The sequence below is a fragment of the Rasamsonia emersonii genome (assembly GCF_000968595.1).
Source record: "Rasamsonia emersonii CBS 393.64 chromosome Unknown ctg1118621760494, whole genome shotgun sequence".
Taxonomy (NCBI): Eukaryota; Fungi; Ascomycota; class Eurotiomycetes; order Eurotiales; family Trichocomaceae; genus Rasamsonia; species Rasamsonia emersonii.
The window spans coordinates 21,597-44,521 of record NW_013562962.1 but is presented as its reverse complement, the minus strand read 5'-3'; the positions used below and the strand labels follow the sequence as shown (position 1 = coordinate 44,521).

Here is a 22,925-nt window from a genome sequence, read left to right as displayed (position 1 = left end):
GTCCCAGCTGGACGTCACAGCCTTTCGGACTCCCGCACATTACACAGCTCCGCAGCTAACTTCGCAAACCCTTCTAAGCCAGCAGCAAGCCTGCTGTGCACCGTTCGTCAGCCTCAACTCTCCTTCGTCCCCTGGAGCCCACGTTCCTCTCCCCAGGGCCTGATCTCGCCGCTGTCCTTCTTTCTCTGTTAGCGGGGTTGAAAAAATGTCATGGCAGGTACCCCGCTAGACAGCTCCAGCTCGAGCACCCCGCCTGGTGCTGCATCGCCAGAAGCAGCTCCTCGATCTTACGACGAACCCATGGAAGACATATCCCAGGCCACTCGGAAACGTCCTCGTCTCGACAGCGGCAGTGCCTCCCGCGAGGTCATGTCGGCTGAAGAGTCGCCTGCCCGTGACTCCGCGTCGCCGACCGCGAACAACCCCGACAAGGCTGACGAAGCTCCGGCCTCGCGTCGTCCGGCCAGCAGAGTCACGATCAACGTGAAATCGCCCACACGCCGAATCATGACAATGGATGGAGCGGTGGATGATCCTGAAGAACCGCCATCCCAGGAGGATGGGGTCAAGTCCAACACCACTCCGACGAACAGCGGCCATCCGGAAAACACCGCTATGACGGGAGCGCAGTCATCCGCCGCCATCTCCATCTCCTCGTCCCCCGTTCGGAGTCCCGAGATTGAGGTAGCCGAGGTGGAGGACATGGATCAAGATCCCAATACGTCCAATTGGAGACCATTGGGAGAGGCCCTCCGGGACCAGACCGCGGCCGAAGAAGTTGTGCAACTCCACGAGCAAATGTCATTGACTGACTCGTTTCCCAAATTCCGGGGCAATCTCGACCTGAGAGAATCAGTGGAGGAGATTGTGAACATGATCGAGAAAGGTACGGACTTTTCCCTCTGTTTACCTTGTGAAGAGGAAAGAGCTAGAGCTGACCTGAGACTCAAAACACTAGGGCACCCCCATGACGTGACGGTTTTTCTCGCCGTAAAGAGCTGGTTCGATATCTGCGCGAATAACCTGGGTCAGATTACCTATGAAACTTTTGTCGATGACCGGGAATTCTGGGAGGAGTTACCAACCATAGTGGAGGGGCTACTGCGCAGAGTGTGAGCAGATTCTCAAACCCATAAAGGATGACAGAAAGTTTTACGCGGGATACTGACTCGTGAGCAGGATCAATTTCCAGCCCAATGAGGGACGTGGCACATGGAGTTGTTTGGAAGAGTTCTTCATCGACTTCGCTCAGCTCGCCCTTCACCTGCTCCGATTAGACACCCTTGCCCTAAGGCAACTCGCCGAAGAGACGGATGTCCAGGTTCCTGAAATGATTTCGCGAACTTATCTACCATCTCTCGGATGGATTTTGCAGATATCGAACATACCGTTCTTTCGGACCATGGAGAGGGTAAATCACATCGAACTCGCCAATCTCGTTGCGCGGATCAACGACCGGATCGCCGTCTCGCCCATCGACGCGTTGCAGCATATCTCAGACTTTGCCGCGTGGGCCTTTTCTCTGGTTTCCCGGTGGCCTCATCTGGCACCGATGCTCGTTTCAGCTCTGAATGTCGCCCAGAATATGGTGGAATCAGGTAGCGAGCGCAGAAATCACGGCGCAGATGACTATCTCGTCGATTCGCCCGTCCTCGCCAGAATTATCAAGAATGGCTACACTCTCTTCAGAGCGGTGGATGAGAAATATCAGATGCATATCTCCAAGAAGTCTCCCTGGGTTACGTCCGATATCAGCGAGTCCCTCCTCCGCAATATCGGTATCGTCTACCAGGCGTTCTGTTTCTTAGACCCCAGCTTTGTTCGCCGAGTTGCTCGAGATGTGTCCGTTGAACTTCCGGAAGACACAAAGCCCGATGAATGCGTCCAGATCATTCACTTCGGTTGGAGGTTTGGCGTTTTGAAGCGACACATCATGGAAGGCCGCATGGAGTTGAGGGTTTTTGGGATGGAAACAATGCAGTCTGATCTCGTCGGCATTTGGAGGCAGCACATACAAGGGAACCCAGAGGGCATCGACTATCCGATCATTCAGTATCTCGTCAAGTTTCTGCGAGATAACCGGATCGTCGAATACATCGTCGGTGTAGATTCACACCCTCAGCTGATCAGCCGCAGTGGAAATATCGTTGGTTTCTTGGTTGTCACGTCGACCTACACCGATGCCGACACGGATACGATTTGGAAAGCTGTGATAGAGAGCCAAGACCAAAGAACCGTCGGAGAAGTCCTCTCGATGCTGACGCGTACATTTATCATGCATCCAGCCTCCTCGACCGCCCTTCTTTATCTTTGCTCTAAGCTTCTCGAGCTTCCTCTGAGTCGCTTTGACTCCCGCATGATCGAATTTTGTGAGCAACTCCTTCTTAACGTGCGTGAAAAGCATGGCGAGAGGAGTCGGCACGAGCCTTTGGATGTCTTGCATGTGGACTCCATCCCTTTGCGGCTCTGTGTGCGCTTGATTCGCGAGTCCGCGGCGTGTGATGAATTCACCGTCGAACACAAGACTGCTTTGCAAAAGTTTGCAAGCGTGCAACTGAGTTCTTTTCTCAGCCTGGGAATGAGCGAGGAGGACAAGTTAGATGTCTACGAACGTTGTATCCAGGATATCGCGGAGATGAACCAGTTCGCTTCCGGTAGCATCCAAGCGTTGAACGCCCTACTCCCAGCTCATGACTCTCACGAGATTCGAAAACTGACCTCCGACTTTGATTTGACTCGACTGGTGATCATGGAGTTCTGCCATGCCTGGGAGACCAACCAGTCGGATTTCACCGATCCCTTTTCGCAGAACGCGCTTCTATCGCGTATCGAGCTGCTAAACCGAATCATCGATAAGGTGCCTGAGACAATTACTCCTGATCTGAGCGATACCCTGTGGACTAGGGTCTTCATGACTGGAAATGTGGATCAGGCCAGAGCTCCCTTATGGGACATGTTGTGCAGGGTGACGGGCCAGTGTGGCACGCCAAACCCGTTTATCGAGCGTTGTCTCCACGAATACCTGCCTTCTCTTTCGCCAGAGAACTACTCGCCGGAGATTCTCGCTTTCGCCGAGCAGGCGGTTTCATATGAGATCCGTTTCAACCCTCCGCCGATCCCCGGTGAAAATGAAATTATTTCATTGCCTGGAATGGACCGAATCTGGCATCTCATTCTAACCGCCCCTGCCGGTACCATCGAGAGCAAGGCCACCAGCTTTGCCATTGAGATGTATCTGGATCACACGTTGATACGAAGAGCACCCCCGTCGGCGGCGGAGGCTACTCATATCTCTCTAGTCGACCGCTGCGTGGAGCAGATCAGATCTGCGGCCTCAAAGCTGAAGGTCTTTAAAGACAGTTCGACAAGCGGTGAGGACGAACCAATGGTCCCTGTTGCTGATGAACATGAGATTCGCGCCGAAGAACTGAGGTTCAGCCGGTCTTTGCTGTTTCTTCATCAGCTACTTCAGGGTCTCAGGACTCGTCCTCAGTACAGTCCTCCTCAAGGCCAGGCCCCAGATCTGCCCGAACGAGTCGGGAAGGGTGATCCGATTGAGATTCCATATCAGTGTTTCAATGGCGGAGCCCAATCGAAGGTCCGCACCCTGAAGATTGGTGACCTCTGCACCGCCTCCGAGCTGGTTGATCGGCTTGTTCATCTTACTGGTTTCAGCAAATTCAGTACGATCTACGGAGGACAGAAGATCAACCTACTTGAGAACCCGGATGCGACGTTGCGGGAGCTCAAGTTCCGAGCTGGTCTGCTGATTATTCGCAAAATCAGCGATGGCCCGGAAGTTTCCTCCACGGGCAGACGCCAGTCGCTCACCCTGGTTGACTCCGAGGTGCTAAAGCATTTTGACGATCTTTATGATTTGCTGAGTCTGGAAGATAAATTTGCTAAAGAGGTTCGTCCCTTTCCTCCCTAACTTACTGGGACGCAGGCACTCACACCTTTCAGATCTATGACTTCCTCAGCGTATTTCCGCCGCAAGAACGGGTGCGCAACTTGGTGAGAGCGGAGACCAATACGGAACAAGAAATGTTCCCTATGGAAAAACCATACAAGTTGTTGTACTCCGTTAAAGCACTCTCTACATGCTTGAGAGAAGAATCACTTGAGGTATGTGCAGCGAAAAACAACCCTAAATAACCGCCTTGCTAACTCCCAGGAAGTCCGAGCCGAATCAGGCTTTCATCTCTCACAGCATCCGGACTCTAGTTGCTGCTTTGACGCGGCCTGAAATGGCGGAGTCTTTAACAGAGAACCCGATGAAGCTCGTTTTTGCTTGTCATCTCATCGAGTGTCTCTTGTCAGCTCTCCCAGGTATGTTGAACCACACTGTTGAAGGGAAAAGGCTTAAAACTGATCGATCCTAGTGAGATCTGGTGACTCCCTTGCTGCGCTACCAAACCCAGAGTCTCTGATCCGGCAGTTGCTGAACTTTATCGAGTCGGCCCGCAATCTAACGACTTCCCAGCTCTCGGAGGCCAGCATTCAGAAACTAATATGTCAGTCTTTTGCTGTATTGATCGAGGCATCCATGCACGATCATGGATTCTGGGATGTCAGCAAGCAACACGCTCAGTTTGATCGACTCATCTTTACACTCCTCTTGGAGGAAGAACGGCAGTCGATCCGCAAGGAGATTGCAGATAACATCGTTGTTGTCTGTGGTCCGTCTAAGTCGCGGAAGAAGTCCACGAGAGCCGGACGTGATGACGCGGAAGGAGTGCAACAATCGGAGAATCCTACCTCTGTCGACATCCTCGCGATGCTCTGGGAGGCCTTTGTGCACAATTTCCCGCTTACCGTTAAATATGCGGAGCAGTCTCAGGAGTTCTTCGACGTCGCTCTGACTGTTTTTCGGTCTGTTGCAGAGAGGTCGCCACGTGATGTTGTCTTTGCTGAGTATCTTACTTCATGGAGCAAGATCATGCTTAGCCACAAGACAGAGGAGGTATGTTGTAATTAATGACTCCTTTGCGACTGTCTATACTGACGATAGTACAGTTTGTTGGGCGGGAACCAGTCGATCACGTCATTCTGGGATTCGCGCGCCTCTTGAGATTGTGTCTCGAGATAGCGGACCAGACTGACACTCGTATCAACGCCTCGTAAGTAACTAATCGTCCACACGTTTTGAGTTCGCTTCGACTAACTTTTCCTTTCAGGGAGCTCATTGAAAGCCTCTTCAACAATTACCTCTTCCCTGATTTGTCTGCGCCCTCAGAGACTGAGGTGATAACACCAAAAGTACCAATAATGCATGAGGAGACGCGCGAAGAACTGTACAGGATTCTTGGTTTGCTTTGCAAGTATGTGGAAAACTATGCAAAGGTTATTGAGCTCGTCTCAGACCTTATTCCGCAAGGTATGGTTCCAAACGGCGATTACACTGCTTTCTTCAGTAGTGTCGATTGAAGCTGCTGGACTAACTGATGTGTCTTATTTGAACAGACTACACGTACTCCCCCAATTGGACTTTCGAAAGATCCAAGACGATTCGGTCCCCTGAAGGCTATGCAGGACTTAAGAATTTGTCCAATACCTGTTACTTGAATTCTCTTTTCTCACAGCTCTTCATGAATGTTGGGTTCCGAGAGTTCATGCTGCAGGTACCAGTCACGGATCCGGACTCGTCGCAGAAGCTCCTCGCAGAGACGAAAAAGATCTTTGGAAACATGCAAGAAACGTGGTCCAAATTTGTTGATCCACAAGGCGCGGTTGACTCGATACGGACTTACGACAATGAGCCTATTGACGTGACCATCCAAATGGATGTTGACGAGTTCTACAACCTCCTCTTTGACCGATGGGAAGCACAAATAGTGGATCCAGAAGACAAAAAACGCTTCCGCTCGTTTTATGGGGGCCAGTTGGTTCAACAGATCAAGTCCAAAGAATGTTCTCACATCTCGGAGAGACTGGAGCCATTCTCGGCCATTCAATGCGACATCAAAGGGAAAGCAAGCCTTGAAGACAGTCTTCAAGCTTACGTGGAGGGGGAGATTATGCAAGGAGGTAAGGCTCATCACCTGGATAGGATTATTATTCGTCTGCTGCTGACCTCTTGAACAAGATAACAAGTATTCCTGCACTCCATGCGGGCGTCATGTTGATGCGGTGAAGAGGTAAGCTAATGAGGTTCCAACAGAATGGTCGAGAGCATCAACTAACTATAACAGGGCTTGTTTGAAAGAACTCCCTGACAATCTCATTTTCCACTTGAAGCGTTTTGATTTCGACATGGTCACCATGATGCGCAGCAAAATCAACGATGAGTTCCAATTCCCGGAACGCATTGATATGACGCCGTACAAAGTGGAATACCTGTCGAATCCCAACAACCCCGTGGAGCCCGACATCTTTGAATTGGTGGGCGTGCTGGTACACAGCGGCACAGCTGAATCTGGCCACTACTATTCTTACATCCGTGAGCGACCGGTGGCTGGATCAAAAAGATCGTGGGTCGAATTCAATGACGCGGATGTCAGCGCATTCGATCCATCAAAGATCGCGGAGCAGTGCTTCGGTGGCATGAGCGAGTCTATTCACGGATCGTCTACCCGCTTTGGCAAGGTGTGGAACGCCTACATGCTCTTTTACCAACGTGTATCGAGCATGGAATCCGCCAAAGCAATCTACAAACCCAGCCCTAAGAACACACCCGTCCGTGTTCCGTTGCCCGTTAGCCTTGGAAACCATATTGCGATGGACAATGAACTTTTTATTCGCACATACTGCCTCTTGGATCCGTACCATGCCTCCTTTGTTCGATATCTTCTATCCCGCTCTCGAGATTTTGTTTTGTCGGGGGCTCCAGGTGCCGCCAAGTTGGAAAAGTCGGCTATCTTCATTGCCTTGGATACCTTGGATCAGCTCATTTCCCGAACGAGGGAACTATCGGAGCTTGATAGGGTTGTGGCTGAACTCATTCGAACGATAACTGACACGCCCAAGGGTGCCATCGAAGTCATTCAGTGGATCACAGAGCGTCCCACAGGGATGCGTAACCTGATTTTGAAGACTCCTCATGGTGCAGTTCGGAGCAACTCTGCGAGGATCTTTCTTACTGCTCTGGCACGTCTGCAAGATCTCCAAGAAGACCCGAATTTGAGCGCTGTCGAGCAGCATGAATGGCAGACACGATACTCGGACGCTTTTCGGACTGTAGTAGCAACGCTCAAAGATCTGTGGTCTATACTCCATACGGCCAGTCGGTCATGGGATGACTATTTTGACTTCCTGTGTATGCTGACGAGCTTCCGAACCTCTCAAACTCGTGTCTTACTGGATCACGGATTCCTGCTCAAATGCCTGGAAATGGTCTGGCTTGATCGAGAGGATTCCAAGAAGCTGAAGAGGCAGTATGCTGCATACTACAGACTTATCGAGAGAGGCCGCAAATTTTCTCATCGGAAACTCCTTGATTTCCTCGTCAGTCTGCTGAGATTCATTGACCTTACTCTGCCGCCAACCCCGGATGGTGAGCCTCGGACTGTCCACGAGGGCCGGTATTCTCTGACGGAGTTGGAGAATTCCTTCATTCGACCGCTTGGCCGCAGCAAGGAACTTATTGTGCTGAAGAAGATTCTCCAGCAACACAGCAATCCACCCGCCTGCAGAAACCTTATGGGTCTCTTCCTTGACTCTGAGCCAGAAGCTGGACTCCTGGATCCCATTTGCAAGGTGCTGGAAGATGGACTGAGAGTTGCGCCAGCGGCGCTTTGCGCTCCATTCCTCGAAGCAACCTTGGTGTTTTGCAGGCGGAGTCCCGACGAAGACCAAATTGTTGGCCTGATCGATTATGTCGCCAAGGGAGTGGAATCTATCAACAATAGCGGCGGGAAGGAGCATCTTGCCTTTTTCACCAACCTGCTGTCAATTCGCAACGAGCGGATTGGCAAGGATGAGGCCTGGTTCTTGTCGCATGTTGTGGAACGGATCCCCGATTGGGCACCGACCTTGCTGATTTACGTGGACAAGACGGTCCGAAACCTGACTTTTGACTTCTTGCGCCAGATACTCTTCAACAAGGAGCATGAAGAGATGACCGACGACTGTCGGATGTTCTACACCAAAGTCGCCAAGGACCTCACGCAGGCGTCTTTGGATCGGTTGAGGAAGACGTATCTGGTGACTCCTGGCCAGAATATCGAAGCCAAAGTTGTGGAGACCATCAACCTTGTCATCACTCACTGTTTGGAAACGTACTATGATGAGCATGACGAGGAGGATGCAGATTTTCTGCAGCAAGCGGCAGGTAAGTAGTCAGCATATGTGAATTTATTTGGGGCTAGAATCTGACTTTGGTGCAGCTATCAGCAGCGCTATTGAGGAACTGTGTGTGGAATTGCCGGAGGAGTTGGCTTCAGGTAAGTCCCCTTTTTCATATGTCAATATCTCTCTCTAACCCCTGGCTCCCAGAGTCTGATTTTCCTTCTCCAGAAGACTGGGAGGACAACTCGATGATGGCGAGTGATTCGGAACTTGGATTGGCTGGAACACCATAATAGATTCTTGAACATCTGAACCTAGCTCATGAACGGCGAAAAATTAAACAAAGAAAAAAAAGGACGAAAAACGAAAAACGAAAATTTTCATCATGAAGCAAATGTGACCTTAATTGATCGGATACCAGCAACGAGCAACGACTTGATGACCGAGAGAGAGAAAAAAGAAGGGAGAGCTTGGCATTGAATGCTCCCTGCTCAAATTGCATGGATTGGCGTTTGACAGCTGTACACGGGTTGAAATCTTTTTTTTCATCATCATGATACATTCAATGGATTGTCACCAATAATCATTGTGTCCTCTTGTCCTGTCCTGGTATGCAGAGATGCAGCGTTCTACTGTAGTTTGGCAAAAGGCCGGGCGTTTGATATTTTCTTTCTTTCTTCTTTTCTCTTTCTATTACTTATTCAAGCAAGCAAGCAAGTCAAATCAAATCTAGTTCTGTCGTCGACTAACCACCAACCAACCCAACAAACACATCAATCAGGCAGGAATTGGCGTCGTCGTCAGCTTTTTCTTCTTCTTGTTGTTCTTGATCTTGTTTTTTAACCCCAACTACTCCTGTGCGTTTTGTTCTTACGATTGCTTGCCTGATTGACTGATTGATTGATTTCTTGATATCGGATCCTAATGACGATCAATAATTCATGAATGGATGCAATGATGATGATGACGGTTCCTGTTCTGGTTCCCCAAACGCAAACGCAAACGCAAACGCAAACGTTTCGTTCGAACAGAAAGAAGATAGGTAATAAGATAAGAATAGAGATGTCTGTCGGGCTTTCCGGATTTTTTTTTCTCTTTATTTCTCTTGTCTTTTTTTTGTTTTGTTTTAGAATCAATCAATCAATCAATCAATCAATCAATCAATCAATCAATCAATCAATCAATCAATCAATCAATCAATCAATCAATCAATCAATCAATCAATTTAGCATTTAATACATATGGTCTCAGCAGAATAGAAAGGATGGGAAGGAACAGGGGCATGGCTGGATGGGTTATTTACCCTTCTTGGTATGTGTACATACGATCGTAATGGATTCATTGACTTGAATCGAATGGATGCGAACAATAAAAAGAAAGCAAATAATACAAGCAGCTAATAAATTACTACGTAACAACGACAAACAATAACGCTCCTCCTACGGTATGATATGATATGATTTCCATGTCTCATCCAATTCAATTCGATTCAATTCAATAAAATAATACCCATTCTTTGTCAAATAGCCTCCATTCACCCGTCCAGACATCAATCTATCAATCTATCAATCAATCAATCAACTGGTCTATAATACAATAGCGAAGTTTCAAATGAAAAAGGTAAGGTAAAGTAAAGGGTACGTAAGGTAGCAGGACAGTGCGTTTAAAAAATACAAGTCTAAAAAGACGAATGGGGTCGAGTGACTCTGGTCAAGGAAGATATCCTATCCTTTTAGTACCTCTGGATAGCTATCTCACCTTAAAGTTATTATTCTCTTCAGAATAAAAGTGTACATATTCAGACATCTTCGAATTCCTCGTCATCCTCGTCCGACTCCTCTTCTTTCTTGATTTCTACCTCTTCCGTCTTGACCTTCTTCGCCACCGGCCCGTCATCAGCTGGTGTTGCGGGCGTGGCCGCCGCGGTCTGGGGCGCGCTGCTGCTCGACTCTGACTCCAGCTCCCGCTTGACACCAGCCACGCTGGGAGACGGCGCCACAGCCGGTGCACTGGTAGGACCAGCACCTCCGGTCGTCATGGCCGGCGTACCGACCGCGCTCCCATTACCAGAAATGCCCCCCACATCTTCAAACTCGTCCTCCTCCTCATCAGACTCCTCCTCAGCGCTGCTCGCTTCCTCGGCCTTTTTGCGCGCGATCTCGGCGTAGTACGCAGCGATATCGTCCAGCGCGTCCAGGTCGGGCTTCTGCTCCTCCTCTTCCTTGATCTCTGGTTTGACGTCAACATTCGTCTCCGTTTTGATAGGATTGACGTTGCCGGCCGTGGTAGAAACTGTAGAGTGAGTATGCCATACTGGAAGAGCATTCTGCTTCTCGAGGGCGGCCTTGCGGGCTTGCTCTGCAGCTTGCTCTGCGGCACTCTTCTCCGCCGACGACGTAAGCGACACTTCAATCGCGTTTGCATCGGTCCTAGTGTTGCCGCGAACAGCTTCCTGCTTGTTTGTTGCCACAGCGACAGCCGGTCTCGAGGGATGCGTCTGCTGGTTTCGAACGACGTCGACTTTGTGGTCCCACGCTGTCTCGAAATCGTTTGGAGGGATTTCCGTCGCGTCGATCTGCTTGAGCAGCTTCAGCATGCCGTCCAGCTGAGCCATCAGCCTGCTGTTTTTCTCATGCCCAGTCCGGTCGATTCCATCGGTCCCCTTGACGTCCTCGGTCCGCTCAAGGATGGCGCCGCACGACTGACATTCGAACCCCTCCTCATTGTAGAGACTCAACACGTCCAGTTCCGTCCATTCCTCCCCGCATCTTAGACAGATGTATTCTTTCCTCTCCTCACTGGGGGTGTATTGGGCTTTGATGGTAGAAGTTAAACGAGAGATCCGGTACTTGATCGCATCGATCACTGGATGCAGAGGGATATAGTAGTAATCGCGGTTAACGGGCCGGGTAGAGCCATCACGAATTTCACTTCGCGTATGACTACATGGCAACAGCTCTGTTAGCCTGGACTGCCAGCAAGGGAAGACCTGGAATGCAGGTGAGAACTATACACTGCGATAAGGCGGTCTTCCCGCAATTTGGCGCAGAGCTTTCGCAAGTCCTTTTGCTGCATGCCAAGCAGGTGAGCAAGATCCTCTGTGTGCAGTCTGCGACGCCCTATTAGCCTCTGGAGATGAACAACTGGTTCCAATCCAGGAGGGAGCGTACACAGAGTGGATAAAGAGAGCGTCGACCACCAAGACTTGGCGGGTCTCGTAGAAAGCGCGGACCACGCTCCGAATGAGAGTCTTCGCGAGATCCATGGTGTAGTAGTCAACTGTTAAAAGTAAACTGGAGGAAAGGAAAGAGAAAGATAGGTGGAGGCGACAGAAGCTCGAGGCGTGTGAGCCGTCAACCTAGAATAGGTGACTGACACAAGAGGTCCGGAGTGACATGCACATCCTTCTCTTTCTGACGGCAGCTAAGCGAAGAAAGAGAAGAACGCGACGATGGACTCACTGGGTGAGAGGATGGGGCAAGGCCTGCTATTGACGTCTGGTCGCGCAATAGAGGCTGCTCGCAGAGAAAAGCTGAGACGAAGTCCGAGCGCACGAGCGCGATATGGAATCACGAGTCACGAGGCTGGGCTCGGCCCTAACGCCACCGCCTGCCTGTTCTGGCCTAGCCGGTGCATCACGACGCTAGGTTGGATTCAGTCTAGTTCGACCGGGTTCCCTGCAGGTGACAATGACATTCTGCGGAGTACCAAAAAAAACCCACGCGATATCATTGTGAAGAGACGAGCTCTCTATGCGCCGCCACCTCTTGGGAAGTTTGAGGTACGCCCGTCTTTCGTCCATTCTCAGAGCGCAACCCGGGTGTCTGGCTTCCTGTGCCAGACCTCCGTTTTGGCCAACAGCCCCTCTATACTCCCGGAGATTTTTACAGAGTGAAGCTTTACCACAGACCGGACTGCAGACAGTTCCGGAGCCACAATGGGTGACCGAAGAAGTGGAAAGAATAAGAAACGAAATCTGGGAAGGAATGAGTACCGGTATGTTGCGGCCCTTACCTGCCCGTGGTTTTGTAAAGATTGACTGACTAAGTAAAGACGGCAATCAGTAGATAAGAGAGCGAAGACTGAAGAGACCCAGGAAGCAAAAAGACGGAAACTTGATCAAGGAGAAGAGCAAAAGCTTCCCATCTATGCAACTCATTTCTCCCCGGAAGAGATTGCGGCGGAGGAAAGGCGCCCTAAACGGAAGGTGGCCGTATTGCTGGGCTACTCTGGTACCGGCTATCATGGAATGCAATTGTGCGCTAGACTTCCGACAATTCTCTATTTATCCAGCATAGTTGCTGACTGTATACAGGAGCGAGACCCAGAAGACCATCGAGGGCGAGCTTTTCCCTGCCTTTGTCGCAGCGCGTGCGATCTCGAAGGCCAATGCGGCCGATCCGAAGAAGTCGTCGCTCGTCCGATGCGCGCGTACAGACAAGGGCGTGCATGCAGCAGGTAACGTTGTATCGCTGAAATTGATCGTGGAGGATCCAGACCTGGTGAAAAAAGTAAACGAACATCTCAGCCCTCAGATCCGGGTGTGGGGTATTCAGGTGACGAGCAAAAGCTTCAGTTGCTACCATATGTGCGACTCCCGCATATATGAGTACCTGATCCCAAGTCACTGCTTTTTGCCACCACATCCCAGTACATATTTGGGCAGGAAAATCGTAGAAATCGCAGAGCAGTTCGGCGACACAAAGGGTTTCCAAGAAAGACAGCAGGAAGTGGCGGGATTCTGGGAAGATGTTGACGAGCGGGAAATCAAGCCAATTCTGCAAGGGCTGCCTGAGGATCTCCGGCGGCTGGTTCAGAAGGCGCTCTATATAGACGAGAATTTGGCCCTCTCCTTTGAGAAGAAAGAGGAGGAGCAGCCTGCTGAGAGCGCGCCTTCGAAAGACGAAGGACGAGAGTCATCCGGAACTTCAGACGCGGCAAATCCAGAGGGCAAACCAAAACTCAACGAAACACAAAGGGCAATGATCAACGAAGCCATCAAATCTATCAAGGCGGCCTATCTGAAAGCCAAGCGGGCGTACCGAATCCATCCAACCCGTCTCCGCCGCCTGCAGGAAACCCTTGACAAATACGTGGGTACCCGGAACTTCTGGAACTACACGGTGCAGAAAACGTACCATGACCCCTCGGCGAAACGGGTCATCAAGTCCTTTGTCGTGAACCCGAACCCCATCATCGTCAACGGCACGGAATGGCTCAGTCTGAAGGTCCACGGGCAGAGCTTTATGATGCACCAGATCCGGAAGATGGTCGCCATGGCAGCCATGGTGGTGCGGTGCGGATGCGACCCTAACCGCATCGTCGACAGCTACGGTCCCACGAAGATCGCCATCCCAAAGGCGCCCGGCCTGGGTCTTCTGCTGGAACGGCCCATCTTCGACGGATACAACCGCAAGGCGAAGGAATTCGGCAAGGAGAAGATCGACTTCAGCAAGTACGAGAAGGAGATTGAAGAATTCAAGCAACGGGAGATCTACGATCGCATCTTCCGCGAGGAAGAGGAGACCAATGCGTACGTATCCACTAACCCATATCGACGGAATATAATCTAATCTAACTGTTTTGTTTTTTACAGTTTCGGCTCTTTCTTCAACCACATCGATCATCTCCCGCAGGAAGAATTCCTCTACGTGACATCCGGAGGCATCCCAGTCGCGAAACCCGCCCTCCAACCTGGACAAGTCAAGGCCGCCGCTGCTGCCAAGGACGGCACAGGCGCAGCAGAGCCAGCAACGAAGGACCAGGCTGGAGAGGGCCAGGAGGAGGCAACCACGCAGCCCCGGAAGACGCACGAGGAGGTCCTCGCAGCGGTAGAATCGGACTCGGAGACGGAAGGCCGACTCCCTGATGGTGGCGAGGAGGGTGGATAAATAGCAGCTATACGATACATAGTAGTTAATTATTAACTACAGAAGTAGATTTGTTCTGCTTGACATTTTTTGTTAAAAAAAATAAATAAAAGTTGAGAAATAAAAAGTTGAAGTGCCTTCAGCCCTTTCTAAAAAAAAGTATTTATTCTTTCATTCCACTAATTTTTCCAGACAACATAAAATCTATTAATAGCATAGCATGCTTATCTATCAATCACACCCATCGAGGTGCACGCCTGTGCGCGCGCGCGTCTGAAATGCTTCTTTGTGTTGGACAAAGAGAAAAGACTTAGATCAACAACAACCCCCTATTACCATATTACCCCCATAATAAATAATAAATGCTAATAATAAATAATAATTCATGTATTCTGCGCTCAGTCGGTCGGATCCTGGTTATTTATTTATTTATTTATTTATTTATCTAGGTAGGTCCCTAACCACAACTAACTACTCCAAAACTACATATCATATCCAACACACACAATGATAGTGTGATAAAAAGAGAGAGAGACGGCGAATACCATCCCATCGAGTTCAATATATATAATAGAAAGAGACATCCCGTTTCCCGCGTCCCGAGATTAGCAGGCACATCTACGTATCATATCTTGCCAGACAATATCTAAATTCTAAATTGGACGGACGTACCCATCCGTTGTACGGAGTCCTATTTGAATCGTGTAAAGGTTCTTGTGACTACAGAAGGAAACTTCAATTCAATCATAAACTCAATTGACGTACTCACTCATCAGATACATAAGAAAAGAAACGTCATAACAACATACACCAGAAGAGGAAGTCCAGGGGGAGAGTGTTAGATGAGCGGGGACTCGGAAGACAGACGTGAAAACGGCAGTGACAGTCCCGGTACATCTTTCTCAGGGGTCAATCATTCTTTTCATCGCTCGTTCAGACGTGTTGAAAATCAGACAGCAAAAAACAAAACCAAACGAAACGAAATGAAGGCAGAACAAGATGACGAACAGACGCTCCAGATAACGGATTAGTGGCACTGCTCGTAGATTTTCTCAAGGGCAGTGAGAATCAGCAAAAAAGACAAAATCCAAGGAAAAGCATCGCTAGCCAAAAGACAAAGCACAAAGACAAGACACAAGAATATAATGACAGTCTGGAATAGTTCACAAGAGAAGATTACCCATCTCTCACCGGACTGAGGGCAGCGCGCTGAGATTACCAAACCACTGATCGCGCCTTTTCTCGACGAGTCTCCGAGCTGCGGGCCTCGGGCTGAGAAAGATGGTGCTGGTGTCGTGGCTTAGGCGCCTGCGCCTTTTGCGTCGCCGGGGTGGGAGCCTCCTTCGCAGGAGCATTATTACCGGCTGACGCAGGAGCGTTAGCGTTACCCAATAGACGATCGGCAGCTTCTCGTTTAGCATTCATGCTTCTTTCGTATCTCAGGACAAGCTCCGTCCAGGGCTTGACTTGTCCACTGCCTGCTGCATGTCCCTTGCCGACCGTTTCGGAGAGAACTTTCATCCAGCCTTCTTTTTCAGCACGACTATCCGCGTAGAAGTCAATGACTTCTCCATTGGCAAAGCGGATCCGGAATCCCTCTTCGACAAACATGTAGCCCTCCTCTTCTTCGGCAAACGCGGACTTGCGGCGACCGCCTCCCTTAGTCGACGTCTCCTTCTGAGTTAGTACACTCTTGTCATCAATCAGTTTTGCAGCTTTCGCCAGATTGATCGTAGCACGCGGCTGGCGGGTCACTTCATGGTAAGCTGTCAACTTTGATCCCTGCAGTCGGAAGTAACGACGTCGCCAGTACTGTAAAAAAAAAAACATTAGCTCATGCATTCTGCCAAACTAGTGATGAGGGAACTTACCGGACAGTCACCACCTTGCTGGGATAGGAATCCTTCGTAAGTCCGGGCTGCCGCGTTCTCGGCCTCCCGCATCTCTCGGATACATGCATTCATGCTCTTGGGCATATCTTCATCCTTAGCGCCTTTAGGCTTGGGCACATAAAGGAGCTGAAGTTCCAAGTTGCCGATCTTGTAAGGGGGGCGCTTTTGCACAGTAGTAGAGCTGCTCTTCTTGCTCTTAAGACTCGACGGCTCCTCGACCGCCCATTCGTTGAAGCAGGACACTTGCACAGTGTATGGCCGACCAAATGCGTTTTTCTCGTGGTCGCTCAAGGCTACGTATGCGCGGGCAAAGCTGCCATCAGGATCCACGAGTGTTCTCAGCTTGTCCCAGGGGCCAGAGTTTGCTTTGGCGTCCGCCTTTTGCTTTTGCTGCTGCTCCAGCTGGTGTCGGAGCTCCATTTCCTTACGTTTTCTAGGAGAAGCAAACACTCGACTGAAGGTGGAAGTCTTCTGCTTCACGGGAGAGGAAGAGACTATCGACTCCCGGGGCTGTTTCAGCTTCGTGCCTTCGACCTTCATCTGAAGCGTCAACTGGAACTCCAGATCGTTCTGGACAATGAGTTCAAACTCCTGGCCAATTGGAGCCGACCGGCCGAGCTCCATCCACGACGTTGTAACACAATGAAGACCATTGTCCAATGTCAACGAGAAATACAAACGTTCTCCTGAAATTCGGGTCAGTCACACTGACAATAGCGGATGACGAAAAGCTCACCTTTCGGGAACGGCAGGTCAAGGTCATTCACTGAAACGACCTTAACGAACAAGCGCCCTCGTTCCTCTCCGTCCTGGAAGTTGTCGGTTGCACCGTGCGATTCAATTTCGTCGACGCCCGGCTGAGCATCCTGAACATTACTTGGCATGCCTGGGAGAGGAGGAACACCTCCGGTTCCAGGCTTCTTCTTGTGGGCACCGCTCGCCATCCTCACGCTCTGACGACGCATCTTTGGATTCCAAGGCTCAGCAGTCCAGGTAGGCTGACTGGTCTTGCGAGACCCAGAATTTGCTGGCTTCGTCCCGGACGGGTCCGTTTCTGAATTCGAGGGTTGCGATTCGTCATCGTTGCTGCTAGCAATAATGACTTTCGTGTTTTGTCGCATGAGGTAACCTCTCTGTTCCACAACATGCTTGTCAGTACTGACTGCTCCAACTGGGGTGAATGGTTGGCATCCAATGTGTTCTGCTCCACGGGGTGCCTGGGGTTCAGTGTCCGGGGTACGCTGCAAGATGAATGGGTTACGTCTCAGGGAGAGGGCATGTTCAAACGCAACCTTTTGAGCCTCAATAACGCGATCGAACTCCTTGTCTAGACCGAAACCAAGGCTCTCACTTTCGCTACTCAACGGGATGTCCAGCTTGACGAGACTGCTCTGGCGCTGTGCAACATTCGGTGCCGAGGGCTGGGGAGGGTGATCATCTGAAGCCGCGTCGTCCGATTCGTCTGGGACATCTTCGTTTGTATCATCTTTGTGATCGGGTTCTGGCTCTGTGAGAGATGGCATCGGCGTTTCCTGAGCGCTCACCTTGCGGCGAACCGCAGCCATGGTCTGCGTATCGGCAGGGGTCAACGAAGGGCGAGTCTTTAGTCCAGTTCCGGGTGCCTTTATGGTCGCAACCAGATCGGGGATACGTTCTTCTTCATCTGACGATTCATCTGCTGATTCATCTGCCACCGGGTGTCGGATGACGGATTCAGGCGTCGACGGCTCGTCTTCATCGTCTCTACTCTGGTCTTCTGGTGTCATTGGACGTTGAAGAGATTCCCTGACGTTGTCCAGAGAAAAGTCGTGCTTCTCAGCTGAATCTGACGCTTCTTTATCCAATGACCGCCGAGGGCTTCCGGTTTCTGCTCTCTCATCTTCGTGGTTGCTAGACGCGGCGAACTCGTCATGATGGTCATCTACAGGCGCTGCTTCAGTGGCATTCTCGGTTCGGTTCGGGGGCACTGGCGTAGTTTGACCATCTCCAGACCCGCTGGAGAATCGTCTCTCGTCATGCAACGCTTCGTTCGAATTTCGGGAATAGTGGCTCTCATCATCATCGTCATCATGATCGTCATGTTCAGTACCATTGCCGTGAAACTCATGCCCACCAGTGTCGTGATGTTCTGGGATTGCGTAAATATCTTCCTCGTCACTCTGTTCCTCTTCTTTCACAACTACATCGGTATCCGCATCAAGACCGTCCTCTAGAGATGGTATCGGAACATCAGGGTCATAGTGAGGCAGAGGAGCAGGGCTCGAAGTTGGCTGAGAAGAATATTCATAAGAATCGTCATAACTCATGTCGTGCGTGTTCTTAATATTCCGAAGAATGGACTCTCTCGAAATGTGAGGTAGTGTTGACATATCATCAAGCGCGTTAGAATCATCTTCCTTGCTTTCCTTGGATTCAAACTCATGTCCGCTGGTCCGTTCCCGTGCCCCAGCTCGTCTCATCCGTCTCTCTCGCTGCCTCTCCGCGTCAGATTGTGGACTACCCTGGTCCTGCTCTTGCAGCATCATCAATCGGAGTCTGTCTTCCAACGTCATTGAACCACGACCCTCGGTTATGTCGGCTTTGGAATAGGAAGCAGGGCCGGGAGGAGACGGCAGGCTCCGTTGGCCACCGTTGCTTCCAAGCTCGAAGGCGGCAGAAAGCTTTGCTGAATGACTTTGCCGAGGGGATTGGTTGGAAAGTTTGGAGGATGGCAGAGGCGGCAGAGGCCGTCTTTCACCGTTCGAATCGAAGGAGTCAACTCGCGACTGTCTCTCCCCGAGGCCACTGCTTGAGGTCGGCCGACCGTCTGGATTGGAGCTGCCGTGCTCATCAACGAATGGATCCTCCTCCCCTTGCACCAGCTCGTCGTTAGCGGAAGCTGGGCTCATGAACCGCCAGTCCTCCGGAAGCACGACAGGGGTCTTTTCAATGTCTTCGAGGGAAGCATCAAAGCTGTCATCGTGATCTGCTGAGGAGCTACGGTCGAAGCTGACGTCAGCTTCGTCCTCCTCAGAATCATAGCTTCCCTCTCGCGACTCTGACGCGATTGAGGACGGGTCTGGTGTAGTCATTTCATACTCATTGACTTGAGGTGGTGCAGCGTCAAAAGTGACACTTTTGGCTTGGCGAGACTGGGCTTGATCATCCGCGAAGCGCTGGGGGGACGTTCCGGCTTCATCGGACCAGATCTCACTCTCCGGGTCGAAGGGCTTGTTGCCGAATCGAGTGGCCTTTGACAGGGACGACTTCGCAGGGGACGCCTGATTCTTGCTGGGTGTAGGCGGTCTCTGCGCCGTGGGTTTTGGTGCTTCAGCCGGTTTATTCTGGCCGCTTTGTTTCGCTGGAGACGCTGGCGACTTGGACGCTGCGTGGAACTGGCTGCGGAAAGGCCGTCCACTTGCCAACGGGCGGTCCAAAACGCGGACGTGTGCGGGATCGTACTCCTGTTTCTGTTCACGCGCGAACATGCTGCTGTTCTTGACGCGCGAAGCGCGCTTGAGCTTCTCAATTGAGGGCCGCTTGGACGGGGTATATGATGCCTCTGGGTCATAGGGTTTCGCGTTCTCTGAATTCAGCGACGATTCCGAATCCCGACCCTGCCAGAACTGGCGAGGCGACTGTGATTGATTGTAAGGAGATGAATCAAAGGGCGATGAACTCATCATCATCTGAAGACGTAGGTGAGCAAGCTTCCCAGTAATCTGGGATGCTGGTAGATCTAGTTACCTTGGTTGTCTGATTCCAACTCGGAGAATTGCGACGCTGAGCCATTGGGCTCAGCTCCGACAGCGGACGCTGTCCTGTGCCGTTTCCCATCTTCGTGTAACACGATCAGAAGCAGCTGTCTTAGTTCTGTGCCAGTATGCAGTCAGCAGTGAGTAGATTCAAAACAACAGCAAACATAATGGACGCGTCTGTCCCCGCGACAAGTAGAAGTAGGCCTACCTTAGTGTAGGTTGGAGCTAAAGCAAGCACCGCGGTGCTACGATGATCGACCAGAGATATGGGCTAAAAAAAAAATCCTAGCAGCGTTAAGTGTTCATTCAACGTGGCCTCAATGCCGGTCACTGTTGGAATGTTATGGCACAGCTAGAAACACGGTACTGGAATTGACAAGGTCAATCTAGGGCGGCTCAAGGAATTGATCCTGAAAAGAGCAAGAACAACGAGAAACAAAAAGCGACAAACAGCCGATTGCAAGGCAAGACAAAGAAAAGAAAGATCAAGGCAGACAAGAAAGACGAGGCCGAGGGAATCCTTGGGCCAGGACGTGAGGCAGAATAATAAACTCGAGGCTGGCATCGAGGGACCGGCCGGTGTTGACCCGCGGGACACTGCCGTCGCCGGGGCAACGGGCAGAAGATCGCCCGATCCCGCGCCCGGGCGACATGTGACTGGTCAAGGGCGCCATCCCCCATCGGGCTTAGCGCCGCTGCCCTTACTCCGCGTCTTGGCGTTTGCTCCTTGCCGATCCAAGCTAATTTTTTTTGTCCGATCCTCAGCCATCCCTATCGCCTCGACAGTTCCTCTGCGGCCTGGCAGCATGTTCGTCTCCAGGTCTGTCTGTCGGGTGTGCCTGACCCAGGCCGGGGGTCCTCGCCCGGCCTCCCGCCCTGCTGTCGCCATGGCAGTTCTCGCGGTCCGTGGTGTCTCTGCGGATGCGTCGAAAGGCTGCGAGGATGATGCTGTCGCCCGATGTCGCCAAAGCCGATCTGAAGCGGGAAAAGCGGGCTCGCAGCGAGCAAGGCCCATGGGGGAATCTCAACCAGACAGAGGCTGACATCCGTGGAGAGCCCAGGGCCCGGTCCCAAGCGGAGATCAAGCGGGCTACGAGGGGACGAGAGGAGGAGTCGGAGAATAAAGAGTCACCTCTATACAAAGCGCTCAAGATGCAGACGGCACTGGCGCCCATGAACTACGGCCTGAGGATGGCCATCAAGGAACGGATTGCGAACATCACCAGTTTTGACCAGTTTTCTCTCCTGCCGGTTGTGCGAGATTCGATCTTTACCCAGGCGCTGCCCGGCCTCGTCGACGTCACTCCCTCCCCCATCCAGCGTGTTGCAATTCCAGCATTACTGGAGACGGTTGACAAGAAAAAGAAAGTGGAAGACGCGGAGGAGGGAGAGCCGACATACCGTCAATACCTCCTGGCGGCGGAGACTGGGTCCGGAAAGACGCTTGCTTATCTTGTCCCGGTGATCGATGCCGTCAAACGGGCGGACCTGGCTGAGCAGGAAGAGCAAGCGCGGAAGGAGAAGGAAAAGGAGGAAGAGAATGAGAGAAGAAAAAGAGAGCGGATTTTTGAGCTCGAGCCCCCGCCGCTTTCGGAGAACCTCACCACGAATGCAGGACGCCCTCGGGCGATCATTCTGCTCCCGACCTCGGAACTGGTGGCTCAGGTTGGCGCCAAAGTGAAGGCGTTCTCACACACGGTCAAGCTCCGTACTGGCCGCATCTCCTCGGCGGATTCGGCACGTAAGATCCGCAACATTGTGTTCAACCCGAAAGGGATCGACATCCTGGTCTCGACGCCGCACCTGCTGGCCTCGATTGCGAAGACTGATCCGTACGTGCTCAGTCGGGTGACACACCTCGTTGTCGATGAAGCAGACTCGCTCTTGGACCGGTCATTCTCACCGACGACCATGGAGATCATCGACAAGGCCGCCCCATCACTCGAGAAGCTCATCCTCTGCTCGGCCACGATCCCTCGCAGCATGGATTCGTTCCTTCGCAAGCGGTATCCGGACATCCGGCGCCTGGCGACGCCCAATCTGCACGCGATTCCCCGTCGAGTGCAGCTCGGCGTCGTGGACATTGACAAAGACCCGTATCGGGGCAACCGGAGCCTGGCCTGTGCCGATGTGATCTGGTCGCTGGGCAAGGCGGGCGACGGCGAATCGCGGGGCCCGTTCGCGTCGTACATGGGCCCGAACGAGAAGAAGATCATAGTGTTTGTCAACGAGCGAGAGGAAGCGGACGAGGTGGCCAAGTTCCTGTACGCGAAGGGGATTGACGCCGTGTCGTTCAACCGGGACTCTGCGGACCGCCAGAAGGAGATCCTGGCGCAGTTCACGGAGACCAAGCCACCGCCAACTCCGGAGGAGATCATGGAAGCACAGCGAAAGCGTCGACTGGAAGACTCGTCGATCCCGTTCGAGATGCCCGGGAAAGAGGCCAAGGAGACGGGGCCGACGAAGAGGCTGCCCAACACGAAGGTCCTGGTGACGACGGATCTGGGGTCTCGAGGGATCGACACGCTGCCCGTCAAAACGGTGATCCTGTACCACGTGCCGCACACGACGATCGACTTCATCCACCGGCTGGGCCGGGTCGGGCGCATGGGCAAGCGTGGACGCGGCATCGTGCTGGTGGGCAAGAAGGACCGCAAGGACGTGGTCCGTGAGGTCCGCGACGCGATGTACAGGGGGCAGGCATTGATCTAGCGCATTCTCCTTTTTTGTGTTGTGTATACTATGGAAGTATTTAATACATACATACATATACGTGCGCGGAATCATAGTACGTACGGCACGGCACGGCGCGGCGTTTTGGGACTCTCCATTTATTCGGTTTGGGGATCGATCATTGAGGCATGTCACTGTATAATAGACAGGTTGATTGATTGATTTAACAAAAAGCAAGGTTTTGGGCAAAAGATCCTGGCAGGCAGATATCTAGATATCCTGTACTGTACTGTTCTGTACTGTACTGTACATACAAGCAAGCCTTGTTTAAACGAGTTGAGTTCTCTCCGCTCGTCTCGTCTCGTCTCATATCGTCTCATCTTAGCTTTAGAGAGAAGAGGTAGGGGAAATATTACCTCTTAAAAAAAAACACCAATTAATGAATCCCCTCACCATCTATAATATATGGATTTGTTTCTATACAATGACAAGACTAGACTAGATAAAAGAATGTCTGTCTGATCGAG

At 51.5% G+C, this 22,925-nt stretch overlaps 5 protein-coding genes across 5 annotated transcripts; 3 read left to right on the top strand and 2 right to left on the bottom strand.

The window, feature by feature from the left end:
- T310_7055 (Ubiquitin thiolesterase) lies at nt 1-8,519 on the top strand (the record flags this gene model as incomplete). Its single annotated transcript, XM_013470159.1, has 14 exons — nt 1-187; nt 218-886; nt 959-1,112; nt 1,180-3,910; nt 3,964-4,125; nt 4,179-4,329; nt 4,383-4,963; nt 5,017-5,120; nt 5,178-5,377; nt 5,464-6,027; nt 6,086-6,137; nt 6,192-8,269; nt 8,325-8,381; nt 8,434-8,519. Coding segments are annotated over 14 exons (7,776 nt in total), but the record flags the coding sequence as incomplete, so codon positions are not given.
- Nucleotides 8,520-10,024: 1,505 nt separating this feature from the next.
- On the bottom strand, nt 10,025-11,491 carry T310_7054 (Transcription factor TFIIE complex alpha subunit; the record flags this gene model as incomplete). The annotated part of the gene is made up of 2 exons (XM_013470158.1): nt 10,025-11,168; nt 11,397-11,491. The coding sequence occupies 2 exons, from the start codon at nt 11,489-11,491 to the stop codon at nt 10,025-10,027; spliced, it is 1,239 nt and encodes a 412-aa protein (XP_013325612.1).
- A 672-nt stretch (nt 11,492-12,163) lies between these two features.
- On the top strand, nt 12,164-14,117 carry T310_7053 (Pseudouridylate synthase; the record flags this gene model as incomplete). Its single annotated transcript, XM_013470157.1, has 4 exons — nt 12,164-12,222; nt 12,280-12,483; nt 12,542-13,759; nt 13,823-14,117. 4 exons carry the CDS (start codon nt 12,164-12,166, stop codon nt 14,115-14,117), a joined length of 1,776 nt encoding a protein of 591 aa, XP_013325611.1.
- A 1,194-nt stretch (nt 14,118-15,311) lies between these two features.
- Nucleotides 15,312-19,759, bottom strand: T310_7052 (GTP binding protein (Bud4); the record flags this gene model as incomplete). The annotated part of the gene is made up of 4 exons (XM_013470156.1): nt 15,312-15,908; nt 15,968-16,674; nt 16,725-19,656; nt 19,715-19,759. The coding sequence occupies 4 exons, from the start codon at nt 19,757-19,759 to the stop codon at nt 15,312-15,314; spliced, it is 4,281 nt and encodes a 1,426-aa protein (XP_013325610.1).
- A 286-nt stretch (nt 19,760-20,045) lies between these two features.
- Nucleotides 20,046-22,437, top strand: T310_7051 (RNA helicase; the record flags this gene model as incomplete). The annotated part of the gene is made up of 3 exons (XM_013470155.1): nt 20,046-20,051; nt 20,106-20,558; nt 20,620-22,437. The coding sequence occupies 3 exons, from the start codon at nt 20,046-20,048 to the stop codon at nt 22,435-22,437; spliced, it is 2,277 nt and encodes a 758-aa protein (XP_013325609.1).
- Nucleotides 22,438-22,925: the final 488 nt, after the last annotated feature.